The sequence below is a fragment of the Bos taurus genome, chromosome 1 (assembly GCF_002263795.3).
Source record: "Bos taurus isolate L1 Dominette 01449 registration number 42190680 breed Hereford chromosome 1, ARS-UCD2.0, whole genome shotgun sequence".
Lineage (NCBI taxonomy): Eukaryota > Metazoa > Chordata > Mammalia > Artiodactyla > Bovidae > Bos > Bos taurus.
In genome coordinates, this window is record NC_037328.1 from 99,762,529 (window position 1) to 99,783,571 (window position 21,043).

The 21,043-nt window shown below is 37.5% G+C and overlaps 1 protein-coding gene across 3 annotated transcripts in view; it reads left to right on the forward strand.

The window, feature by feature from the left end:
* The window catches only part of PDCD10 (programmed cell death 10), a 51,166-nt gene that overhangs the window by 18,151 nt on the left and 11,972 nt on the right, over positions 1 to 21,043 (forward strand). For all 3 annotated transcript variants that reach the window (XM_005201717.5, XM_005201716.5, NM_001075259.1), the window contains 3 exon segments: positions 11,388 to 11,441; positions 18,234 to 18,351; positions 20,022 to 20,148. In XM_005201717.5, coding sequence (XP_005201774.1) covers positions 11,388 to 11,441; positions 18,234 to 18,351; positions 20,022 to 20,148 — 299 coding nt within the window.

Genomic DNA, 21,043 nt, shown 5'->3' on the forward strand with positions numbered 1-21,043 from the left:
TTCCTTAAAGTAACCTTTCTGAAAGTCGTACTTGAGACTTCCATTTACATCTCATTGGCAAGAATATAGACTTATGACCACACCTAGCTGGGCAGTTAGGAAATTTAGAAGTTTACTGGAGAGGAAACAAAGAGGAGGCATCTTTTGGAAAACCTGTCCCGATTATCCTGCTACCATGATAGCATTGGAGGCACTCTTCTAGGACTGGCTATACCCATCTCTGGCAGCTGTAGCCAACACTCCAGTCATTAATTCTGCCATTTTGTTCTAACACTTTAGCCAGGCATTGCAAGACTATAGGTATTGTTGGAAGCAGTGCTTCAGTGCTCTTCAGTAAATATTTACTAAATACCAGTCATTTGTTTGTCGAGTCCGCTGCAAGGGTCTGTAGATATGGGGAAGAAAAAGTCAGCATGCTTCTCAAGAGTTTCAGGGAATACAGATGTTTAAGCAAATCAATTATTAACTGTTCAGTTATCCTTGTACCAGGTATGAGGTAAAGAGAGTCACTGAAGATGATGATTAACCTGTCTTGACATTTAGTATTTAAACTTCTCAGGTTCTTCAAGAGCCATCATGACAGTTCCATCCAGAGATGGTCCCTCTTTTCATATTTATGTAGCTAACTCTGTAGGCTATTGGATCAAGTTGTCTGGGGGGCATTTTCTATATTTATCTGGTATTTTGAGTCTTTATGGAAGGAAAATTTGCATTGCTGAACTTCAGTTTAACTCTCTAGTTAATGAAAGAGGAATGAGAAAAGCTTTTTTTCTAAGAGTTTGAGTGACCTTTTCGTCCATATGGTGAAATCATTTTATGTGATGCTTGACTTTGGAAAACAGTTGTGTAGCGTGTAGGATTTGGGTGAAGTCTTAGGATTAATACTGGTATACCTTTTCTACTTTATTCATGTGTAAGAAGAATTAACTTGAAAGGAAAAGAATTGGCTATGAATGGACCAGTAAATCTCTTCAGAAATCTGAAACTTGAACAACATGTGGGATATAATGGGCCCAAGATTAGAACACGTTGCCAGATGATTCAGAGTTGTTGTTAGAAGTTGTTAGAAATTTGAAAACGAAGTGGCTGGTTGTGTCAGACTGAGAGATACTACATCAAGTTCAGTTCAGTTCAGTTCAGTCGCTCAGTCGTGTCTACTCTTTGCAAACCCATGATTTGCAGCACACCAGGCCTCCCTGTCCATCAACAACTCCTGAAGTTCACTCAGACTCACATCCATCGAGTCAGTGATGCCATCCAGCCATCTCATCCTTTGTCGTCCCCTTCTCCTCCTGGACCCAATCCCTCCCAGCATCAGAGTCTTTTCCAATGAGTCAACTCTTCGCATGAGGTGGCCAAAATACTGGAGCTTCAGCTTTAGCATCATTCCTTCCAAAGAAATCCCAGGGCTGATCTCCTTCAGAATGGACTGGTTGGATCTCCTTGCAGTCCAAGGGACTCTCAAGAGTCTTCTCCAACACCACAGTTCAAAAGCATCAATTCTTTGGCACTCAGCCTTCTTCATAGTCCAACTCTCACATCCATACATGACCACAGGAAAAACCATAGCCTTGACTAGACAGACCTTTGTTGGCAAAGTAATGTCACTGATTTTGAATATGCTGTCTAGTTTGGTCATAACTTTCCTTCCAAGGAGTAAGCGTCTTTTAATTTCATGGCTGCAGTCACCATCTGCAGTGATTTTGGAGCCCAAAAAAAGAAAGTCTGACCCTGTTTCCACTGTTTCCCCATCTATTTCCCATGAAGTGATGGGACTGGATGCCATGATCTTCATTTTCTGAATGTTGAGCTTTAAGCCACCTTTTTCACTCTCCACTTTTACTTTCATCAAGAGGCTTTTTACTTCCTCTTCACTTTCTGCCGTAAGGGTGGTATCATCTGCATATCTGAGGTTATTGATATTTCTCCCAGCAATCTTGATTCCAGCTTGTGTTTCTTCCAGTCCAGCGTTTCTCATGATGTACTCTGCATAGAAGTTAAATAAGCAGGGTGACAATATACAGCCTTGACGTACTCTTTTTCCTATTTGGAACCAGTCTATTGTTCCATGTCCAGTTTTAACTGTTGCTTCCTGACCTGCATACAGAGGCAGGTCAGGTGGTCTTGTATTCCCATCTCTTTCAGAATTTCCCACAGTTTATTGTGATCCATACAGTCAAAGGCTTTGGCATAGTCAATAAAGCAGAAAGAGATGTTTTTCTGGAACTCTTGCTTTTTCCATGACCCAGCGGATTTTGGCAATATGATCTCTGGTTCCTCTGCCTTTTCTAAAACCAGCTTGAACATCAGGAAGTTCACGGTTCACGTATTGCTTAAGCCTGGCTTGGAGAATTTTGAGCATTACTTTACTAGCATGTGAGATGAGTGCAATTGTGTGGTAGTTTGAGCATTCTTTGGCATTGCCTTTCTTTGGGATTGGAATGAAAACTGACCTTTTCCAGTCCTGTGGCCACTGCTGAGTTTTCCAAATTTGCTGGCATATTGAGTGCAGCACTTTCACAGCATCATCTTTCAGGATTTGAAATAGCTCAACTGGAATTCCATTACCTCCACTAGCTTTGTTCGTAGTGATGCTTTCTAAGGCCCACTTGACTTCACGTTCCAGGATGTCTGGCTCTAGGTGAGTGATCACACCATCGTGATTATCTGGGTTGTGAAGATCTTTTTTGTACAGTTCTTCTGTGTATTCTTGCCACCTCTTCTTAATATCTTCTGCTTCTGTTAGGTCCATACCATTTCTGTCCTTTATCGAGCCCATCTTTGCATGAAATGTCCCCTTGGTATCTCTAATTTTCTTGAAGAGATCTCTAGTCTTTCCCATTCTGTTGTTTTCCTCTATTTCTTTGCATTGATCACTGAGGAAGGCTTTCTTATCTCTCCTTGTTAGTCTTTGGAACTCTGCATTATATGCTTATATCTTTCCTTTTCTCCTTTGCTTTTTGCTTCTCTTCTTTTCACAGCTATTTGTAAGGCCTCCCCAGACAGCCATTTTGCTTTTTTGCATTTCTTTTCCATGGGTATGGTCTTGATCCCTGTCTCCTGTACAGTGTCACGAACCTCATTCCATAGTTCATCAGGCACTCTATCAGATCTAGGCCCTTAAATCTATTTCTCTCTTCCACTGTATAATCATAAGGGATTTGATTTAGGTCATACCTGAATGGTCTAGTGGTTTTCCCTACTTTCTTCAATTTCAGTCTGAATTTGGTAATAAGGAGTTCATGATCTGAGCCACAGTCGGCTCCTGATCTTGTTTTTGCTGACTGTATAGAGCTTCTCTATCTTTGGCTGCAAAGAATATAATCAATCTGATTTCGGTGTTTACCATCCGGTGATGTCCATGTGTAGAGTCTTGTGTTGTTGGAAGAGAGTGTTTGCTATGACCAGTGCATTTTCTTGGCAAAACTCTATTAGTCTTTGCCCTGCTTCATTCCGTATTCCAAGGCCAAATTTGCGTGTTACTCCAGGTGTTTCTTGACTTCCTACTTTTGCATTCCAGTCCCCTATAATGAAAAGGACATCTTTTTTGGGTATTAGTTCTAAAAGGTCTTGTAGGTCTTCATAGAACAATTCAACTTCAGCTTCTTCAGCGTTACTGCTTGGGGCATAGACTTGGATTACTGTGATATTGAATGGTCTGCCTTGGAAACGAACAGAGATCATTCTATCGTTTTTGAGATTGCATCCAAGTACTGCATTTCGGACTCTTTTGTTGACCATGATGGCTACTCCATTTCTTCTGAGGAATTCCTGCCCGCAGTAGTAGATATAATGGTCATCTGAGTTAAATTCACCCATTCCAGTCCATTTTAGTTTGCTGATTCCTAGAATGTCGACATTCACTCTTGCCATCTCTTGTTTAACCACTTCCAATTTGCCTTGATTCATGGACCTGACATTCCAGGTTCCTATGCAATATTGCTCTTCACAGCATCGGACCTTGCTTCTTTCACCAGTCATATCCACAGTTGGGTATTGTTTTTGCTTTGGCTCCATCCCTTCATTCTGAAGTTATTTCTCCACTGATCTCCAGTAGCATATTGGGCCCCTACTGACCTGGGGAGTTTCTCTTTCAGTATCCTATCATTTTGCCTTTTCATACTGTTCATGGGGTTCTCAGGGCAAGAATACTGAAGTGGTTTGCCATTGCCTTCTCCAGTGGACCACATTCTGTCAGATCTCTCCATTATGACCCGCCCATTTTGGGTTGCCCCATGGACATGGCTTAATGTCATTGAGTTAGACAAGGCTGTGGTCCTAAGGTGATTAGATTGACTAGTTTTCTGTGAGTATGGTTTCAGTGTGTCTACCCTCTGATGCCCTCTTGCAACACCTACCATCTTACTTGGGTTTCTCTTCCCTTGGGCGTGGGGTATCTCTTCATGGCTGCTCCAGCAAAGTGCAGCTGCTGCTCCTTACCTTGGACAAGGGTCATCTCCTCACCGCCACCCTTCCTGACCTTCAACGTGGGATAGCTCCTCTAGGCCCTCCTGCGCCGGAGCTGCCACTGCTCCTTGGAGGTGGGGTTGGTCCTCCTGGCCGCTGCCCCGGCCTCGGGCGTGGAGTTGGTCTTCCCAGCCGCCGCCCCTGGCCTCGGACTTGGGTAGCTCTTCTCAGGGTCTGATTTCTCATATTGAGTTTATTGATCATGGTATCAATTTTTTTTTAATAAAATATAAGCATTGTTCTCTGGCATTCCAATGTATTATTGTAACATCTTAAATAAGATACCTTTATTTAACTATAGTTCAAACATGGATTTTTCTATAAATCTAGTAATGGGGAAATTAAAATCTAGTTTGGCTCTGCTTTTCTCTGCTTTGCATATTTAAAGATAAAATGGATATCAAATTAATTTTACAAAAAACACCACCACAATAGGGATAAAGTTTTACTCTGAAGGTAAATGATTCACTAAATTTTGTCCACTGTGTTGGGAAGAGTTAAAAAACTTATGCATGCTCACTTTAATGTTACATTCATAAAACTAACAATGGTAGCTTAGAAGCCATTTTGCAGAACCGATTTTTAGATAGTAGGATATCCTTACACCTGGGGAAATGTTAGTACTGTTACTCCAGCTCACAGGGGAAAGTTATTTATGACATTCTGGGAGCAAGATGCTTGCTAAACTTAATGAAGCTATGCGGAAAGTAAGCTGCTTGTTTAGTCAGCTGCTGCACAGTTCAGAGTCCAAGTATATTGCCTGTGTTGTAAATGTACTGTGAAATAGGTCTCCTGGTTGCATTATGGAATAATGAGTTTATAGAAACTTCAGGCCAAGTCTTATATAGATCAGGTTCTCACGTTCTGTGTCCTTTTTTGCTGACTCTTTGTATATGGAGGAGGAAGGATGTATGGTTCGGTTCTTCATTCCAGGAAAAGACATGTTATGTATGTTCTTTCCCGGTGACTTGAAAGAAAACTTTTTAAGGCAAATATAAATATTTTTCCTATTAAAAAAATCAAACCTCAAATTTTAAGTAAATATTTACACTTCTCCACAGTGAAGGCGTGGGCTTCACTTATAATCCCAATATTTAGAAGTGATCATAGTTAATATTTTGGATTTGATTTACTTCTCTGCCATTTACTGTGCTATATAATCTTGTCTTAGTTTTCTGTTCTGCAAAATGAGGATAAAAAATATTTTATTTAATTCTCACAACTCTCGGAAGTAAGTGAATTGATGTAGTGCTTAGAACAGTACCAGACACGTGTAGGTATTAGATCTTATTATTAAGTAGTCTTCCACATAATTTTATATAAAATTGTGATCATACCTGAGAGTGTGCACATTTTTAGGCAATGTTTTAGTGGGATATTCTTACAGTAGTTAGATGGCTCTGCTTATTTTTTTGCTAGACAACTTAGCAATCCCAGAAACTGATTCTTTTAGAGCCAGTTATTGGACTTACTATGTACAGAACAGATGATTGCACTTTGCCTTTGTAAACTCGTAAAATTTAATGAGTGGCCTCTCGATTCTGTCTACTTCTGTTTTTGTTCTGGCTTTTTTTTTTTTTTAACCTAACTCTTCTCATCATCATTTGAATCACAAGAGATGTATGTGGAGTTTTTATTCGTGGCTCAGTTTAACTTTCTTTTAAAGAATATGGTCAGTAATCTTGATGGCATTGAGGGGAGGGTGGGAAAAAGGGAGAAGGTATCAGTGTGGGGGAAATTGGCCTGATTTTGAGGAAGCAGGTTTTATAGACAATTTGGAACCAACTAATTAATTATAATTATTTTGACCTAAAAAAAAAACTTAAAAGGTTTTGTAAGACTGTTTAAAACTTGATACTAAAGTGTTACTGCTACTGCTAAGTCGCTTCAGTCGTGTCCAACTATGTGCAACCCCATAGACGGCAGCCCACCAGGCTCCACAGTCCTTGGGATTCTCCAGGCAAGAACACTGGAGTGGGTTGCCATTTCCTTCTCCAATGCAAGTGTTAAGTGGATATATATTTTTTTAATTTCAGGTTTAAGAAACTGGCTTGAGGGACTCCCTGGCAGTCTAGTGATTAAGACTCCAAGCCACTACTGCAGGGGACTGGGGTTCAGTCTCTAGTCAGGGAACTAAAATCCTGCATGCTGCATAGCGTGATCAGACATTTTTTTTAATGTATTTTTTAAGAAAAAGAAATTGGCTTGATACTAGAAAATAAAGTACAGAAATGAACTGTTATTTCTAGAGGGAGTGATATAATAAAAGCACTCTATGGATTCAAAATTATATAAGCTTTTAAAATATGTTTAGAAGTGATCCAAAAAGTTAAGTTTGAAAAGTTTGCAGTTAGTTAACAGTGGTGGAGAAGGCAATGGCAACCCACTCCAGTACTCTTGCCTGGAAAATCCCATGGATGGAAGAGCCTGGTGGGCTGCAGTCCATGGGGTTGTGACTGAGCGACTTCCCTTTCACTTTTCACTTTCACGCATTGGAAGAGGAAATGGCAACCCACTCCAGTGTTCTTGCCTGGAGAATCCCAGGGACGGTGGAGCCTGGTGGGCTGCCGTCTGTGGGGTCGCACAGAGTCGGACACGACTGGAGCGACTTAGCAGCAGCAGCAGCAGCAGCAGTAAGTGGATGCAAAAGCTGTGAAGAGTAAGTTACAGGAGGAGCTCACACAACTGAGAAGGAGACAAAATGTGAGGTTGAGGTGAGACCTTAATGTTAAGCTCACCCAGCCTATAGTTTCCCTCCAGTTGCACTTTCGTCTCTAAGTGAGGAGAGGTGTTATGTGCCCTTTTCTCTTACTCTGATTCCCTCTCTCTTAACTTTTTTACTGGCGACACGGAAATCCAACATGGCAGAGATCCAGGAGTGCCTCTCCATGTCCCAGTATCCATTCGTACAAAAATGTCATCATATATCCCTTTCCTTTTTCTTTGGATTTAAAATATGGTATATGCACTGTCAGGCACTGCTGAAAAATGATTCCACTGGCTCCTTAAACATACACCAGTCAAAGACCATTATCCCAAAAGCTAAAAAAATACTGGACCCAGTAGAAAAGTATTGGAAACAAAGTGGATATTATTATCTGTTCCAAACTGACATAACCGTCATTATATCCACAGGGTGCTAGCAACCCTGAAGAAACACTAAGGAGGAGGATTTTAGGAGGTCACATTCTTCAAGGACCAGTTTAGCTCTCATCTTCATACTTTTTACTTCAGCTGACAGTGATCCCATCAGCTTCTTTGTAGCTACTTACTTAGTCTTCTGGGGTTCCAGGAATATAGTCTGTTTCTTTGTATCTCTCAAACTGACTTCTCTCACATGGTAGAAACTCAGTACATTGTTGGTTCTTAAGCAGTTGAAGAGATTCAGTGATGGGACAGAAGCCAGCCTGTAAAGGGTGAGTACAGGGTGGGTGCGTACAGGGAGCTGAGTGGCTTGTGTATTGGTTTTAGAGCCAGACAGATCTGGTATGAAGCCTGTTTCTGTACTTTTTAGCTCTTTTATGTTGGGAAAATTTATGCAAACTGAGTTTATTCCTCTATAAAATGGAGATGATGATAGATAGTTAGAGATTTATTATGAGGGTTAGTTAGAGATACTCTATAAAAATACATAATAAAGTCCATAATATGTGCTTAGTACAGTGGTAGCTGTTACTGGTATATTACTGGAACCTGATACTTTAATGAAAAGTACAGGTAAGGTGAACATGAGTTTATTATGAAATCATCTATCACATGTGAGAGGCCTTAAATAGAAGCCCATTATAATAGGGAAGGTGTAAACATACGGTGCTACTTGAGTATTAGAGGCTGAAATTATAAATATATTAAAAAACAATTTAGGTAAATTTATGGATGAAAGGTTAAGTTTCATTCAAAGTATTTTTTGAATGTATGTAGGTGCCTATATGCCTGGTATTGCCTGGGCATTGTGAATATCTTATGAGTAATAAATCCTGGTGGGATTATTGCAAGATGTGTGGGTAAATACTGTATCCCAAATGACTCCCAGTGGAGTTCTTGTCAGGTGCTTCCCAGATCACTGACTTGATTCAGTATGCTAAGTCTGAGCTTTCTCTCCTTTCTAAGATACACATATGTAAACTTAATCTAGAAATCTAGAGCTGTAGATGTCTATCTTGGCTAATTATATAGTTCCTCACTGACTGGCAGCCCCTTTTACTTGCATTGACCCTTTCATATACCAGTTAGGGCAGTACAGAGTGAGTTAATGCTGATACTTGAAAGGCACTCATCTGACTCAGACCTTTGACTTGGTGAAAGAGGTCAGTGTGGTGTAAACCTGAACAAGGAAATGGGTTCCTGTCAGGGAGGAAACATTCATTCTGTCTCCCTCTGCCTCCCTTGTACAATAAGAACTTGAGATCAGAAGAACTATATTACTAAATCTTTGTGATTCATTATAATTAAGTGAATTTGGTGGAAGAGGAAATTTTAATTTCTTGGAGGTATACCTTCATTAGTTAATTAATATCTTATTTAGTTGCTTACTTGCTATTTTTGCCTACCTGGATCCCCTTGTGTCTTTCCTTTTACTTACCAGGGCAGTGTTAGATTTTACAAGGTTTGTAGAAGCCAAGTTAAATAAATACTAAATTGAATGGCCCATTGTTTATTTTGGAGATAAATTGTTAATCTTGGCCAGTTTTGATGCTTTTCTTTTTGTTAAGGCAAGTAACTCACAGGGAGATAAGGTTCTTGGCATTTCTGTCTTATTTAGAAAATAAATTAATTTAAACTGTTTGGAGAGTCACTAAATTGTATGTGTGTGTGTAAAACTGTTTTCATTGCCTTAAAGAATTGAAAATAATAGTTACTGCGTAATGAAATCATTATGTGATCTATAACCATAAGGTTTTTTTAGAAATATTATACTTGCATAAAAATCTACAAAGATTACATTGATTTTGAAGGTTTAATATTATCCCAAATAAAAAATATATACATTGAGTTTTATTGAGTTAACTGGCCTAATTCTTAGGAACTAACAAAATCTGATTTTAACTGAAGCTAGTTATTTTAAGCCTGGCAATTAATTCTTCAAAAAATGTAGTAACTTTTATGAAATTGTATACCTTCTTTAGCCCAATGAAAAGCAACTTATACAGTGTTTAATAAGGACATTTATCTTTCAGAATTATAATCCTTATACATTTGATAATAAAAGTTAAAAGCATTTGAGTTAAACTTTCAATTCAGGACTTTTGGTAGCCATTTTTAAAATTCTGATTAAAAAAAAAGAAGACAGATATAAACATCTGTAAAATCCAGATGACCCACAGTCTTCAATTTAAGTAACAAACCTTTTATCAGTACTGTTTTCTAATTAATTAAAAAAAAGACTTACCTTAGTTTAATGCCTAACTGAGGAGATGAAGAAGCAGTTTTAAAAGAGTTAGGTAGTAGGCACTAGAAATAAAAATAAATGAGACCTAATCTAACTTACAAGCTTTTGCACAGCAAAGGGAAACCATAAAAAAATGAAAAGACAACCTACAGAATGGGAGAAAATATTTGCAAATGATGCTACAGACAGGGGCTTAATCTTCAAAATATACAAACAGCTTATACAGTTCAACAACAAAAAGACAACCCAATTGAAAAACTGTCAGAAGATCTTAATAGACAGTTCTCCAAAGAAGACATACAGACAGCCAATAGGCAACATGAAAAGATGTCAACATCACTAATTATTAGAGAAATACAAATCAAAACTACAGTGAGGTGCCACTTAACACCAGTCAGAATGGCCATCATTAAAGTATCTACAAATAAAAATGCTGGAGAGGGTGTGGAGAAAAGGGAACCGCCCTGTACTGCTGGTGGGAATGTAAGTTGTTGTAACCACCATGGAAAACAGTGTAGAGGTTCTTCAAAAAACTAAAAATTGCCATATGATCCAGCAATCCCACTCCTGGGCATATACCTGAACAAAACTATAATGCAAAAAGATGCATGCACCCCTGTGTTTATAGCAGCACCATTCACAGCAGCCAGGTCATGGAGACTGCCTATATGTCCATCAACAGATGAATGGGTAAAGAAGACGTGGTACATATATACGATGGATATATTGTAATCTATATATGCAGTGGATAAACTGTAATGGGAAAGAATATTAAAAATAGAATGTATGTGTATAACTGAGTTACTTTCCTGTACAGCAGAGATTGGCACAATACTGTCAACCAACTGTACTCCAATTAAAAAAATAAAAGAGTAAGGTAGTAAATACAAAAAATCTTAAGTAATACATATTTTCTTTGTTTTGGTCATTTTATAGTCGATACACACATAATTTGCCATCTCTTTTTAACTGAACATTGAAAGTTAATCTTGAATCCTCCCATTTTCAAAAATTTAAGTGAATATGTTTATTTCTACTAGGGACATACACTATTTTGAATTCTGTGCTTATCTTAAATCAGTCTTTAAGGTGATGTGTGCTAAGTCGCTTCAGTTGTGTCCAACTCTTTGCGACCCTGTGGACTTTAGCCCACGAGGCTCCTCTGTCCATGGGATGCTCTAGAAAGAATACTGAAGTGGGTTGCCATGCTTGCCTCCAGGAGATCCTCCTGACTCAGGAATCAAACCCGCATCTCTTAAGTCTCCTGCGTTGGTCGACATGTTCTTTGCCACTAGCGCCACCTAGGAAGCCCCAAAGGAATAAATAAGGGACTAATACACATACCTTAATTTTTCATCCTTTCTAATGAAAATTTTAGATCATCTATTTGAAGAATTATGTTGATTCAGAATCTTTAGCAAGTTATGTTTGTTAATTGATGGGTGTATCAGGGTGATTACTTTAAAATGCAGTATCAGAAATGTATTTTTTCCAGAAAACTGATATTAATGATTTAAAATTTTTATTGCAGCTAGAACGAGTAAATCTGTCCGCAGCTCAGACACTGAGAGCAGCTTTCATTAAGGTGAGGCACAGATAATTTATTATTATGGTGGTTAAAATGTATCTTATAAAGAAATCTAAATACCATGTCATAAATGTCAGTTTATTTTTTTAACCTTTCTTTTTGGGTACCTTTCTCTTTTGTTTTTGTTCTGTTGTTTAGTGAAAACCTTTTCAGTCATCTTGTGCCTGTTTTAGTGCTACACTTTTAAAGCTTAAAACACTTCTAAAAAGTGAGTTGGAACAAGTGCTCTTTCAGTAGCATTCAGCTGTTCATCACTTTGTGCTTTTAAACTGACTTCTTCAGAATGTTTTCTCTTTAGCTTTAGAGTATATTTTAAAATTCTGTTTTATTTGACGTATTCAAAACTTTTATAAAGTTAAACCCAAAGATTTTCTTCATGCTGTTTTTAACTATAGAACATAAGTGTAAAACTGTGTTTTGAATGGGAAAATAAGAGCTCTGTGTTGATCACATCAAGGATATTTTGAGGATCAGCTGAGTCACTCAGGGTGAACTTTTTCATTGTCTTATTGTTTCATTGCCCTGAAGATATTAAGTTGATAATCCCTAGCTTACATGTTGCTGTTGAGCATTTAAAACATAGCAAGTTCAAATTGAGTTGTACTCCAGGTTTATAAGCAACTCAGTAATATGTATTATGTTGATTGCATGTTGAAATGATAATATTTTGGGTGTACTCTTAAAATAACTTGATTTGTTTTTTCTATTTTTTTAATGTGGCTACTAAGAATTTTAAATCAGATAGGCTCCTACCAAATATTTCTATTGGATAGCCCTACTCCACTTACTGAATGCAGCCTTTCATATAAGACTTAATCCATTTCATCCTAAATACATATCCATCCCAAATCACTTCAGTTATGTCTGACTCTTGTGATACCATGAACTGTAGCCTGCCAGGCTACTCTGTCCATGGGATTCGCCAGGCAAAAATACTGGAGTGGGTTGCCATTTCCTTCTCCAGGGTATCTTCCCGACCCAGGGATTCAACCCACGTTTGATCCTCTTATATCTCCTTCACTGGCAGGCAGGTTCTTTACTACTAGCGCCACCTGGGAAGACCTAAATACGTATCAGGATACCCAAAATTCTGATTTTTATTTACTTTTTGTGTGTTTTCTCCCTTCAGTAGCTAAAACAACTTATATTTCAAGTATTTTAATGTTTAAATCTAGAATAAATTTATAGCTGAGTCTCATTGGAGTTGAAACTGTGAATATTCAGCTTGATTTCTTTTTATGGCAGAGGTTAGCTTATTGATACCTTGCTTACCTGGTAGCATAAATAATGCCGTTAGACATCTATTTCACTACTAGAAATTACATTTTGTGTATTGATCAGTACTATTTTGATGTAATACTCTAAATGCAGTGCCTGTATACACAGGCATACTAATTTTATTTAAATATATCCTGCCAAATCATTGGATTAATGAAGAGAATGAATGAAGTAGCACCGTCCTTAGTGGAGTTTTTTGTTGTTTATTTGTTTTTCGTTTTCTTCTTTGCATTAAGTATCAGTGTGATTTTGAATGGTATATTTGGTTGTCAGGGTGGCATCATAGGGACTATTTTAACCATCTTTGTGGCCAAAGAAGGAAAAATGATCTGTTACACACCACAATATTGATAAGGCAAAAGGGTTTTTGGCTTTTCTGATACCAAGAAGAGAGAGAAACTTCTCCTGTGTGTCCTCATAAGGACGACTCACTCTGAAGTATTTATTATATACCCACTGACAGTCATAAAAGACATAAAATAATGAACATTATTAAGCTTTTCCTTGTAATATCCTTATATATAAGCTGACATTTTAACTCTAAAGTATAATTAAAAAGCAAACTGTTTAAAGTATGTGGTTATGATAAATCTGGTTAAATATGATAGATCTGGATAAATTTTATTCGTGGCACTGATTCTTTTTTTTTTTTTTTAATTTATTTTAATTGGAGGCTATTTACTTTACAACGTTGTGGTGGTTTTTGCCATACATTGACGTGAGCCAGCCATGGGTGTGCTCGTGTCCCCCCGTCCTGTACCCCCTCACACCTCCCTCCCCATCCTCTCTCTCTGGGTTGTCCCAGTGCACCAGCTTTGAGTGCCCTATTTCACGCATCGAACTTGGACTGGTCATCTATTTCACATATGGTAATATACATGTTTCAGTGCTATTCTCTCAAATCATTCCACCCTTGCCTTCTCCCACAGAGTCCAAAAGTCTGTTTTTTACATCTGTGTCTCTTTTGCTGTCTTGCATATAGGGTCGTCATTACCATCTTTCTAAATTCCTTATATATGTGTTAATATATTATATTTGTGTTTTTCTTTCTGACTTATTTCACTCTATATAATAGGCTCCAGTTTTATCCACCTCATTAGAACTGACTCAAATGTGTTCTTTGTAATGCTGAGTAGTATTCCATTCAGGACAGTGTGATCACTCACCTAGAGCCAGACATCCTGAATGCGAAGTCAAGTGGGCCTTAGGAACCATCACTATGAACAAAGCTAGTGGAGGTAATGGAATTCCAGTTGAGCGATTTCAAATCCTAAAAGGTGATGCTGTGAAAGTGCTGCACTCAATATGCCAGCAAATTTCTAAAACTCAGCAGTGGCCACAGGACTGGAAAAGGTCAGTTTTCATTCCAGTCCCAAAGAAAGGCAATGCCAGAGAATGCTCAAACTACCACACGATTGCACTCATCTCATGCTAGCAAAGTAATGCTCACAATTCTCCAAGCCAGGCTTCAAAAGTACATGAACCGCAAACTTCCAGATGTTCAAGCTGGATTTAGAAAAGGCAGAGGAACCAGAGATCAAATTGCCAACATATGTGGGATCATCAGAAAAGTGAAAGAATTCCAGAAAAACATCTACTTCTGCTTTATTGACTATGCCAAAGCCTTTGTGTGGATCACAACACACTGTTGAAAAGTCTTCAGGAGATGAAATACCAGACCACCCGACCTGCCTCGTGAGAAATCTATATGCAGATCAAGAAGCAACAGTTAGAACTGGACATGGAACAACAGACTGGTTCCAGATAGGGAAAGGAGTACGTCAAGGCTGTGTATTGTCACCCTGCTTATTTAACTTACATGCAGAGTACATCATGAGAAATTCTGGACTGGATGAAACAAATTGGAATCAAGATTGCTGGGAGAAATAGCAATAACTTCAGATATACAGATGACACCATCCTTATGGCAGAAAGTGAAGAAGAACTAAAGAGCCTCTTGATGAAAGTGAAAGAGGAGAGTAAAAAAGTTGGCTTAAAGCTCAACATTCAGAAAACTATGATCATGGCATCTGGTCCCATCACTTCATGACAGATAGATGGGGGAGACAGTGGAAACAGTGACACACTTTATTTTTGGGGGCTCCAAAATCACTGCAGATACTGACTGCAGCCATGAAATTAAAAGATGCTTGCTCATTGGAAGAAAAGTTATGACCAACCTAGACAGCATATTAAAAACAGAGACATCACTTTGCCGGCAAAGGTCCATCTAGTCAGAGCTATGGTTTTTCCAATAATCGTCATGTATGGATGTGAAAGTTGGACTATAAAGAAAGCTGAGTGCTGAAAAATTGATGCTTTTGAACTCTGGTGTTGGAGAAGTCTCTTGAGAGTCACTTGGACTGCAAGGAGATCCAACTAGTCCATCCTAAAGGAAATCAGTTCTGACTATTCATTGGAAGGACTGATGCTGAATCTGAAACTCCAGTACTTTGGCCACCTGATGTGAAGAACTGACTTATTTGAAAAGACCCTGATTCTGGGAAAGATTGAAGGCAAGAGGAGAAGGGGTCGACAGAGGATGAGGTTGTTAGGTGGCATCACCGACTCAATGCACATGAGTTTGAGTCAACTCCAGCAGTTGGTGATGGACAGGGAGGCCTGGCGTGCTGCAGTCCATGACGTCGCAAAGAGTTGGACATGACTGAGTGACTGAACTGAATATTCCATTGTGTATATGTACCACAAATTTCTTATCCATTCGTCTGCCAATGGACATCCAGGTTGCTTCCATGTCCTAGCTGTTGTAAACAGCATGGCACTGATTTTTAATTAGGGATAGTGAGAGTTATTTGGAAGAAAGTATATTAGTTTTGCATTGATTTATTCTTAATTACTGTATTCTGTTTGGTAAAAATTTCAAATGATTTTAAAGGAGGGCATGCATTAAAAACATTAAGATTTTTGTGATTTTTAAACTTTAATTTACTTGGGAAAAAACCATGCCTAGCCATATGTCTGTATTTATATCCAGTTATATTTTCATGTTTCCACTTCTTGGTTCATAGCACCAGTGATATTTATCAAGCTTTAATACCTATTTTTGTTATTTGGAGAAAAATAATTTTTCCCAAGATACTAGTGATTATTATCTCTTATGATATCAATCCTGCTTTCCCCTCTGGGAGGTTTCTGATAATGTTAAGGATCGTTGATCCCAAGAGAGGGTATTTCTGCCCTTGGCTTTTCATAAAAGTTGGATAGCACAAAGTTTAAGATTGTATTCTGAAGGAAAACTTGAAGGTATAGGTACAGTGTCTGATTTAAGGGTTTTTCAGTTAGAGTCACTGGTTGTGTTTGAGGCCTCTAAGATAAAAAGTAGCATAACTAGGACGTCAGCCAGAAGATGCTAAACTACTGTTCCCAGAGTATGTGCCAAGCTACCTCAGGACCCCACAGAAAACTCAGAGGGGGTCATGAGATATTTTAAACATTTGAAGGAATAGAGTGATTTCAACATTAGCTTGACACTGTGTGAACTACTAGCTTGAGATAGTTTGCAGTTTCAACATCTTCAACTGGGCTGCATTCCTTTCAGTGATGTCATATCTTTGTGAAACTGCTGTTGATAGAAAGCAAGTTCACAAGAAAATCAATGTATAATAGGAAATGAATAACATTTGAGAAATCGTACAGTGCCCAACAGGTTCTCACATCTCATTAATAAAATAAATCATGGTTATTTAAGAATAAATAAAATATTTTTCTTTCAATTCATGTGATTTTTAAAGGCTACTGAGTTGTTGGGACGTAAGTACTTACTAAAGTTGTATGAACTTTATTTACTGCACAGCAGTGTTAGGTATTTCGGTATTTCTTCTGGCACTGAGAACACTGAACTAAGAAAGAGTAGGGATGTCTGTGAGGACTCTAATGCTGCAGCTATGGCATGTGAGGGCTCCAGACGAACTGGGTACTGAAAGCGTTCTTCTCAGACTTGCAGAAGCGTTTTATTTTTTCCGTACTTTATTATAACTTAACCAAAGAAGTTGTATTTTTCTGTTGACATTCTCTGGAAGCACATAGAAAATCCCCCACTTTCTAAGATAATTCATTGTGTAGGTAGATTTAATGTTACTCAGAGAAAATAAACCACTCTTACCAAATACTGGCTTGTTTCACTCTTACCAAATAACTATGTTATTTTGTGGCAGTTTACCAAATTAATAATGTTGACACCATCTTAAGCCTTTTTTGTACAACTTATCTTTCAACAACTCTTTTTATTAAAATAGATTCTTAAATACATTCATGAGAGGGAAAATTAAACAGATTTTAAAGAAGAAATCAGTAGGACATACTTTATTATCTGTCTAAATGACTTTCCTGTAAGCATTTGACAACAGTTAAAATGATCCCAGGATTGAACTAAATGTGTGTGTTTTCTTTTCTGCTTTCATTCCACAACCTTTCCGTTTTTGGTACTTGAAATCTAATAAGAAGCAAGATGTTATAATGTAAAGAGCTGAAGAAAGCTAAAACTGCAGTGGTTCCAGAACTGAGGAGGCAGAGGCTAAACATAACTTGGTCCGTCAGGAGGCAAATAAATTGCCATTTGATAGATCATATTTACTATGTAGTACCAGGGCAAAAAAAAAGAGGAAATCATCAGCATAATGATTAAAATTGGCAGGCATCCTAAAAGAAACAGAGTGTGATTACAAAAATTTTTTTAAATAGTAAAATGGGGCAGAATTACAAGGGAAAATCCAAATCTTGAAAACTAACTTTGGTAAACTTAGGACTTTTTATGTTCAATCTTGAAATGGCTAGTGCCCTAGGGAATTTAAGTAACAGAATCAATGCAAGCTCATTAGTGAAACAAGCTCAGGAGGTAGTAAAAGGATTAATGGTTTTCTGAAAGCTGGTGAAGGAAATAATATTCTTGCTGCAAAAATAAAGTAGGAAATGAAAATCATTGTGTGAGAATGTAGTTAAGGAATCATATAGCTTCAATAAAACTTCCAAAATGAATCCTGGTTTTTTTTGTTGTTGTTTTTCCTGAAAGTTTGTTAATTTAAATGCAGAGAATCTGAAGGAAAAAAATTGGTGAGATGAGTTACTGTTTGATTTTCAAGTTGAAATATTGCTTAATGAAAAAGAGCTAAAAATCTTCATTGTTTTTAAACTCTTGAAAAAGGTAATTGAAAAACTGTCTTTATGTATATATATACCTGTACGTATATTTACTCTTCATTTCTATGTTTGTTATTAGTTTGATTGCAAGAGAGTATAAATGAGAAGTAGGAAATGTTAAATACATTATGTTCAGATGGAAGTTTGGATCGTGACTGTAGTAATTTATGGATGCACAAACTCTCCCCACACATAAGTGAATGGCATCACGACGCTTGCTTTGCAAAGATTTCTGCCCTTATTTGTAAGTTGATCAGTTTAAGGAGGTCCTAAGAGATTCTGAATGGTTAGGTTTTGGCTTTAAAATATTGATTCAGTTTCTGTATTTCAAAACTAGCTTTCTCTTTCTTATAGGCTGAAAAAGAAAATCCGGGACTCACACAAGACATAATTATGAAAATTTTAGAGAAAAAAAGTGTAGAAGTCAACTTCACAGAGTCCCTTCTTCGAATGGCAGCTGATGATGTAGAAGGTAATCAGAAAGTCTTGTTTAGTTTTCTTACAGATATTGAAAAGCTCTTCCTCCAAATCTTTCTTATTTGATAAAAGTGGCTCCTCTCCTCCCTTCCTCTCCCCTTTCCCTTCTCCTCCCTTCCCTCTTACTGTTAGTGTTATTGTTATTATTTTGAAATGAAAATGGGGGGTTGGCGCAGGAGGTACAAACCCATATAAAATAGAAATGTAGTTCTTTTTATTTTTTGTCAGATTGAGTTACTAGAAGTAAAGCATTTGTTTATGCTGCATGGTTTATTTTTCCCCCTATTAATTAATACGTTTGATGAGTTCTAGTTTAATGAAGAGACAAGCTCTTTGGAATGGTGGTTTTATTTTGTGTTGAGTTTATGTAGATACCAGTTTGAAAGTAATGAGTTTCTTCTTTTTAAACTTTGGTATAGCATGTTTGTGGGGGGTTTTTTTGTTGTCGTTGTTGGCAAGGTAATGTCTCTGCTTTTTATTTATTTATTTATTTTTTAATATAAATTTATTTATTTTAATTGGAGGCTAATTACAATATTGTATTCAAATGTAGGTTTGAGAGAACAATATTACTAATCATCCTTTTGGCCTCTTTTCACATTTTTGCTTTTTAAAATGATTAGAAATGTTTGTGTGCTTGGTCACTAAGTCATGTCCAGTTCTGCAACCCCATGGACTGTAGCCCACCAGGCTCCTCTGTCCGTGGGATTCTCCAGGCAAGAATACTGGAGTGGGTTGCCATCTCCTTCTCCAGGGGATCTTCCCGACCCAGGGTTTGAACCCATTTCAGGGTTTATCAGGCGGATTCTTTACCACTGAGCCACCTAGAAAGCCCTGGGTTTTACTTAAATTTAGTAGTCATTTTCCCTGTAATTTAGAAAAACATAGAGGTATAATATCTCATGTTTATTAAGGGAGAACAAAAATAGATGTTTTAACTGATTCTGTAAATTATGAGAAAGTCCTCATTATTATTCTGGATTGAGCACCTGCAGCCTGTCAGGCCAGGTTGTATTGATGAGTTGGTAGAGTTGTAATGTTTCCAAGCCTACGGTGAATCTGGTTGTGAAGTTTTTGCCTTTGCTGCATCTGACTAAACTTCCTTACCAAAGTTGCTGTTTTTTGATACCAAGCCTTATGTTGGACTTTCTATGGTGGTATTTTTGTTTTAAGTGAGATTTCAAGAATGTGCTGAAGACTTTAGTAGGCTTGGAGTTTTGATGTAATGAGCCGTTGTATGTTGAATGTAGAGGTTTCTTTAATTAAACTCATATTCACCATTGGCAGATATATATTGCCATTGTATTTGTTACAAATGTCATTACTTACCAAATGTTCCTTGTGAAATGTAACTTGAGAGGCCTGAAAAATTTGATTAAGCCTTCCTTTAAAATTTTATTTATTTCTAAGATTTCATGGAATTTCCATTTATCCCATATTGAAGATGTTCATTTTTTTATCTTCTGATATTTTACTTGGAGGGACCCTAATACAACTACTGAACTGAGTTAAACTGTAATTAATTCTGCTTTGCAACCTTGTTCTTCCTAGTTTTCTAGCCTTTTATCTCCCCTCTCACCTCCTTGACCAACACATTGGAAATTCTTAGACTTGAATTTGGCAGCAAGTTGCATAATGTTTTTTACTACGTATTTATTTCATCAGAGTATATGATTGAACGACCAGAGCCAGAATTCCAGGACCTAAATGAAAAGGCACGAGCACTTAAACAAATTCTCAGCAAGATCCCAGATGAGATCAACGACAGAGTGAGGTTTCTGCAGACAATCAAGTAAGCAGCTTCTTGTTTGGTTCTTCTTTTTTAAGTACTTCAAAAGGACCACTCATTTTAGATGTTTTACTGTGGTATGACATTAATTTTAAGTTGAAATATTACTTTGAAATTAAAAATTTGAAAATTACCATATTTTTTATTAATTTCTAAACTGTCTCTGGCTTCTGAGTATAGTAAAATATTTTAGAATGTTTCATTTAAAAGCAGAGAATGGAATGTACATAAACTAGAATGCAGTTTGAACTTCGTAAGTGGAAGAATGTAAATGTCAGATTAAAGTGAAGAGGGTAGTTGAAGAGATTGATAACAAAGGATACAAATACTGTTTTTTATTTCAGAAATAGTTCACGTTATTAGCACAATGGTGTACTCTTAGTTGTAAATAACACTTTCTAATACTGACCAAATTGTGAACCTCCCAAAATCCTTGTATTTGGGATGTAGAGTGAAAGAAATTGAGCTGACACAGTTCAGTTCAGCCAGGAAGCATGCTGATGGGCAGCAGCAAGAAGGGTTCTTCTCAAACAGGGACATAGCACCTCCACCCAGGGGCATTCTCAGGGGTGAGAGGGTGGAGGAGTCAGAAGGGAACTCCAAACGTAATTTCTGGATGAGTATTTTTAAACTAAAGAATCTGATAATTTTATTTCACCTCAATGGGTAGAACACAAAACTGGGAATAACTAGTGGGACTATCAGTGCAACCTTTTGTGAAACAAGTAGAAATTGCTAGAAAGGAGTGGGAGGGAGGTTCAAGAGGGTAGGGACAAATGTCTACATGTGGCTGATTCATGTTGTTGTATGGCAGAAACCAACACAGCACTGTAAAGCAATTATCTTCCAATTAAAACAAGTTTAAAAAAGCAGGTAAGCACTACTGGAACCAGACTGT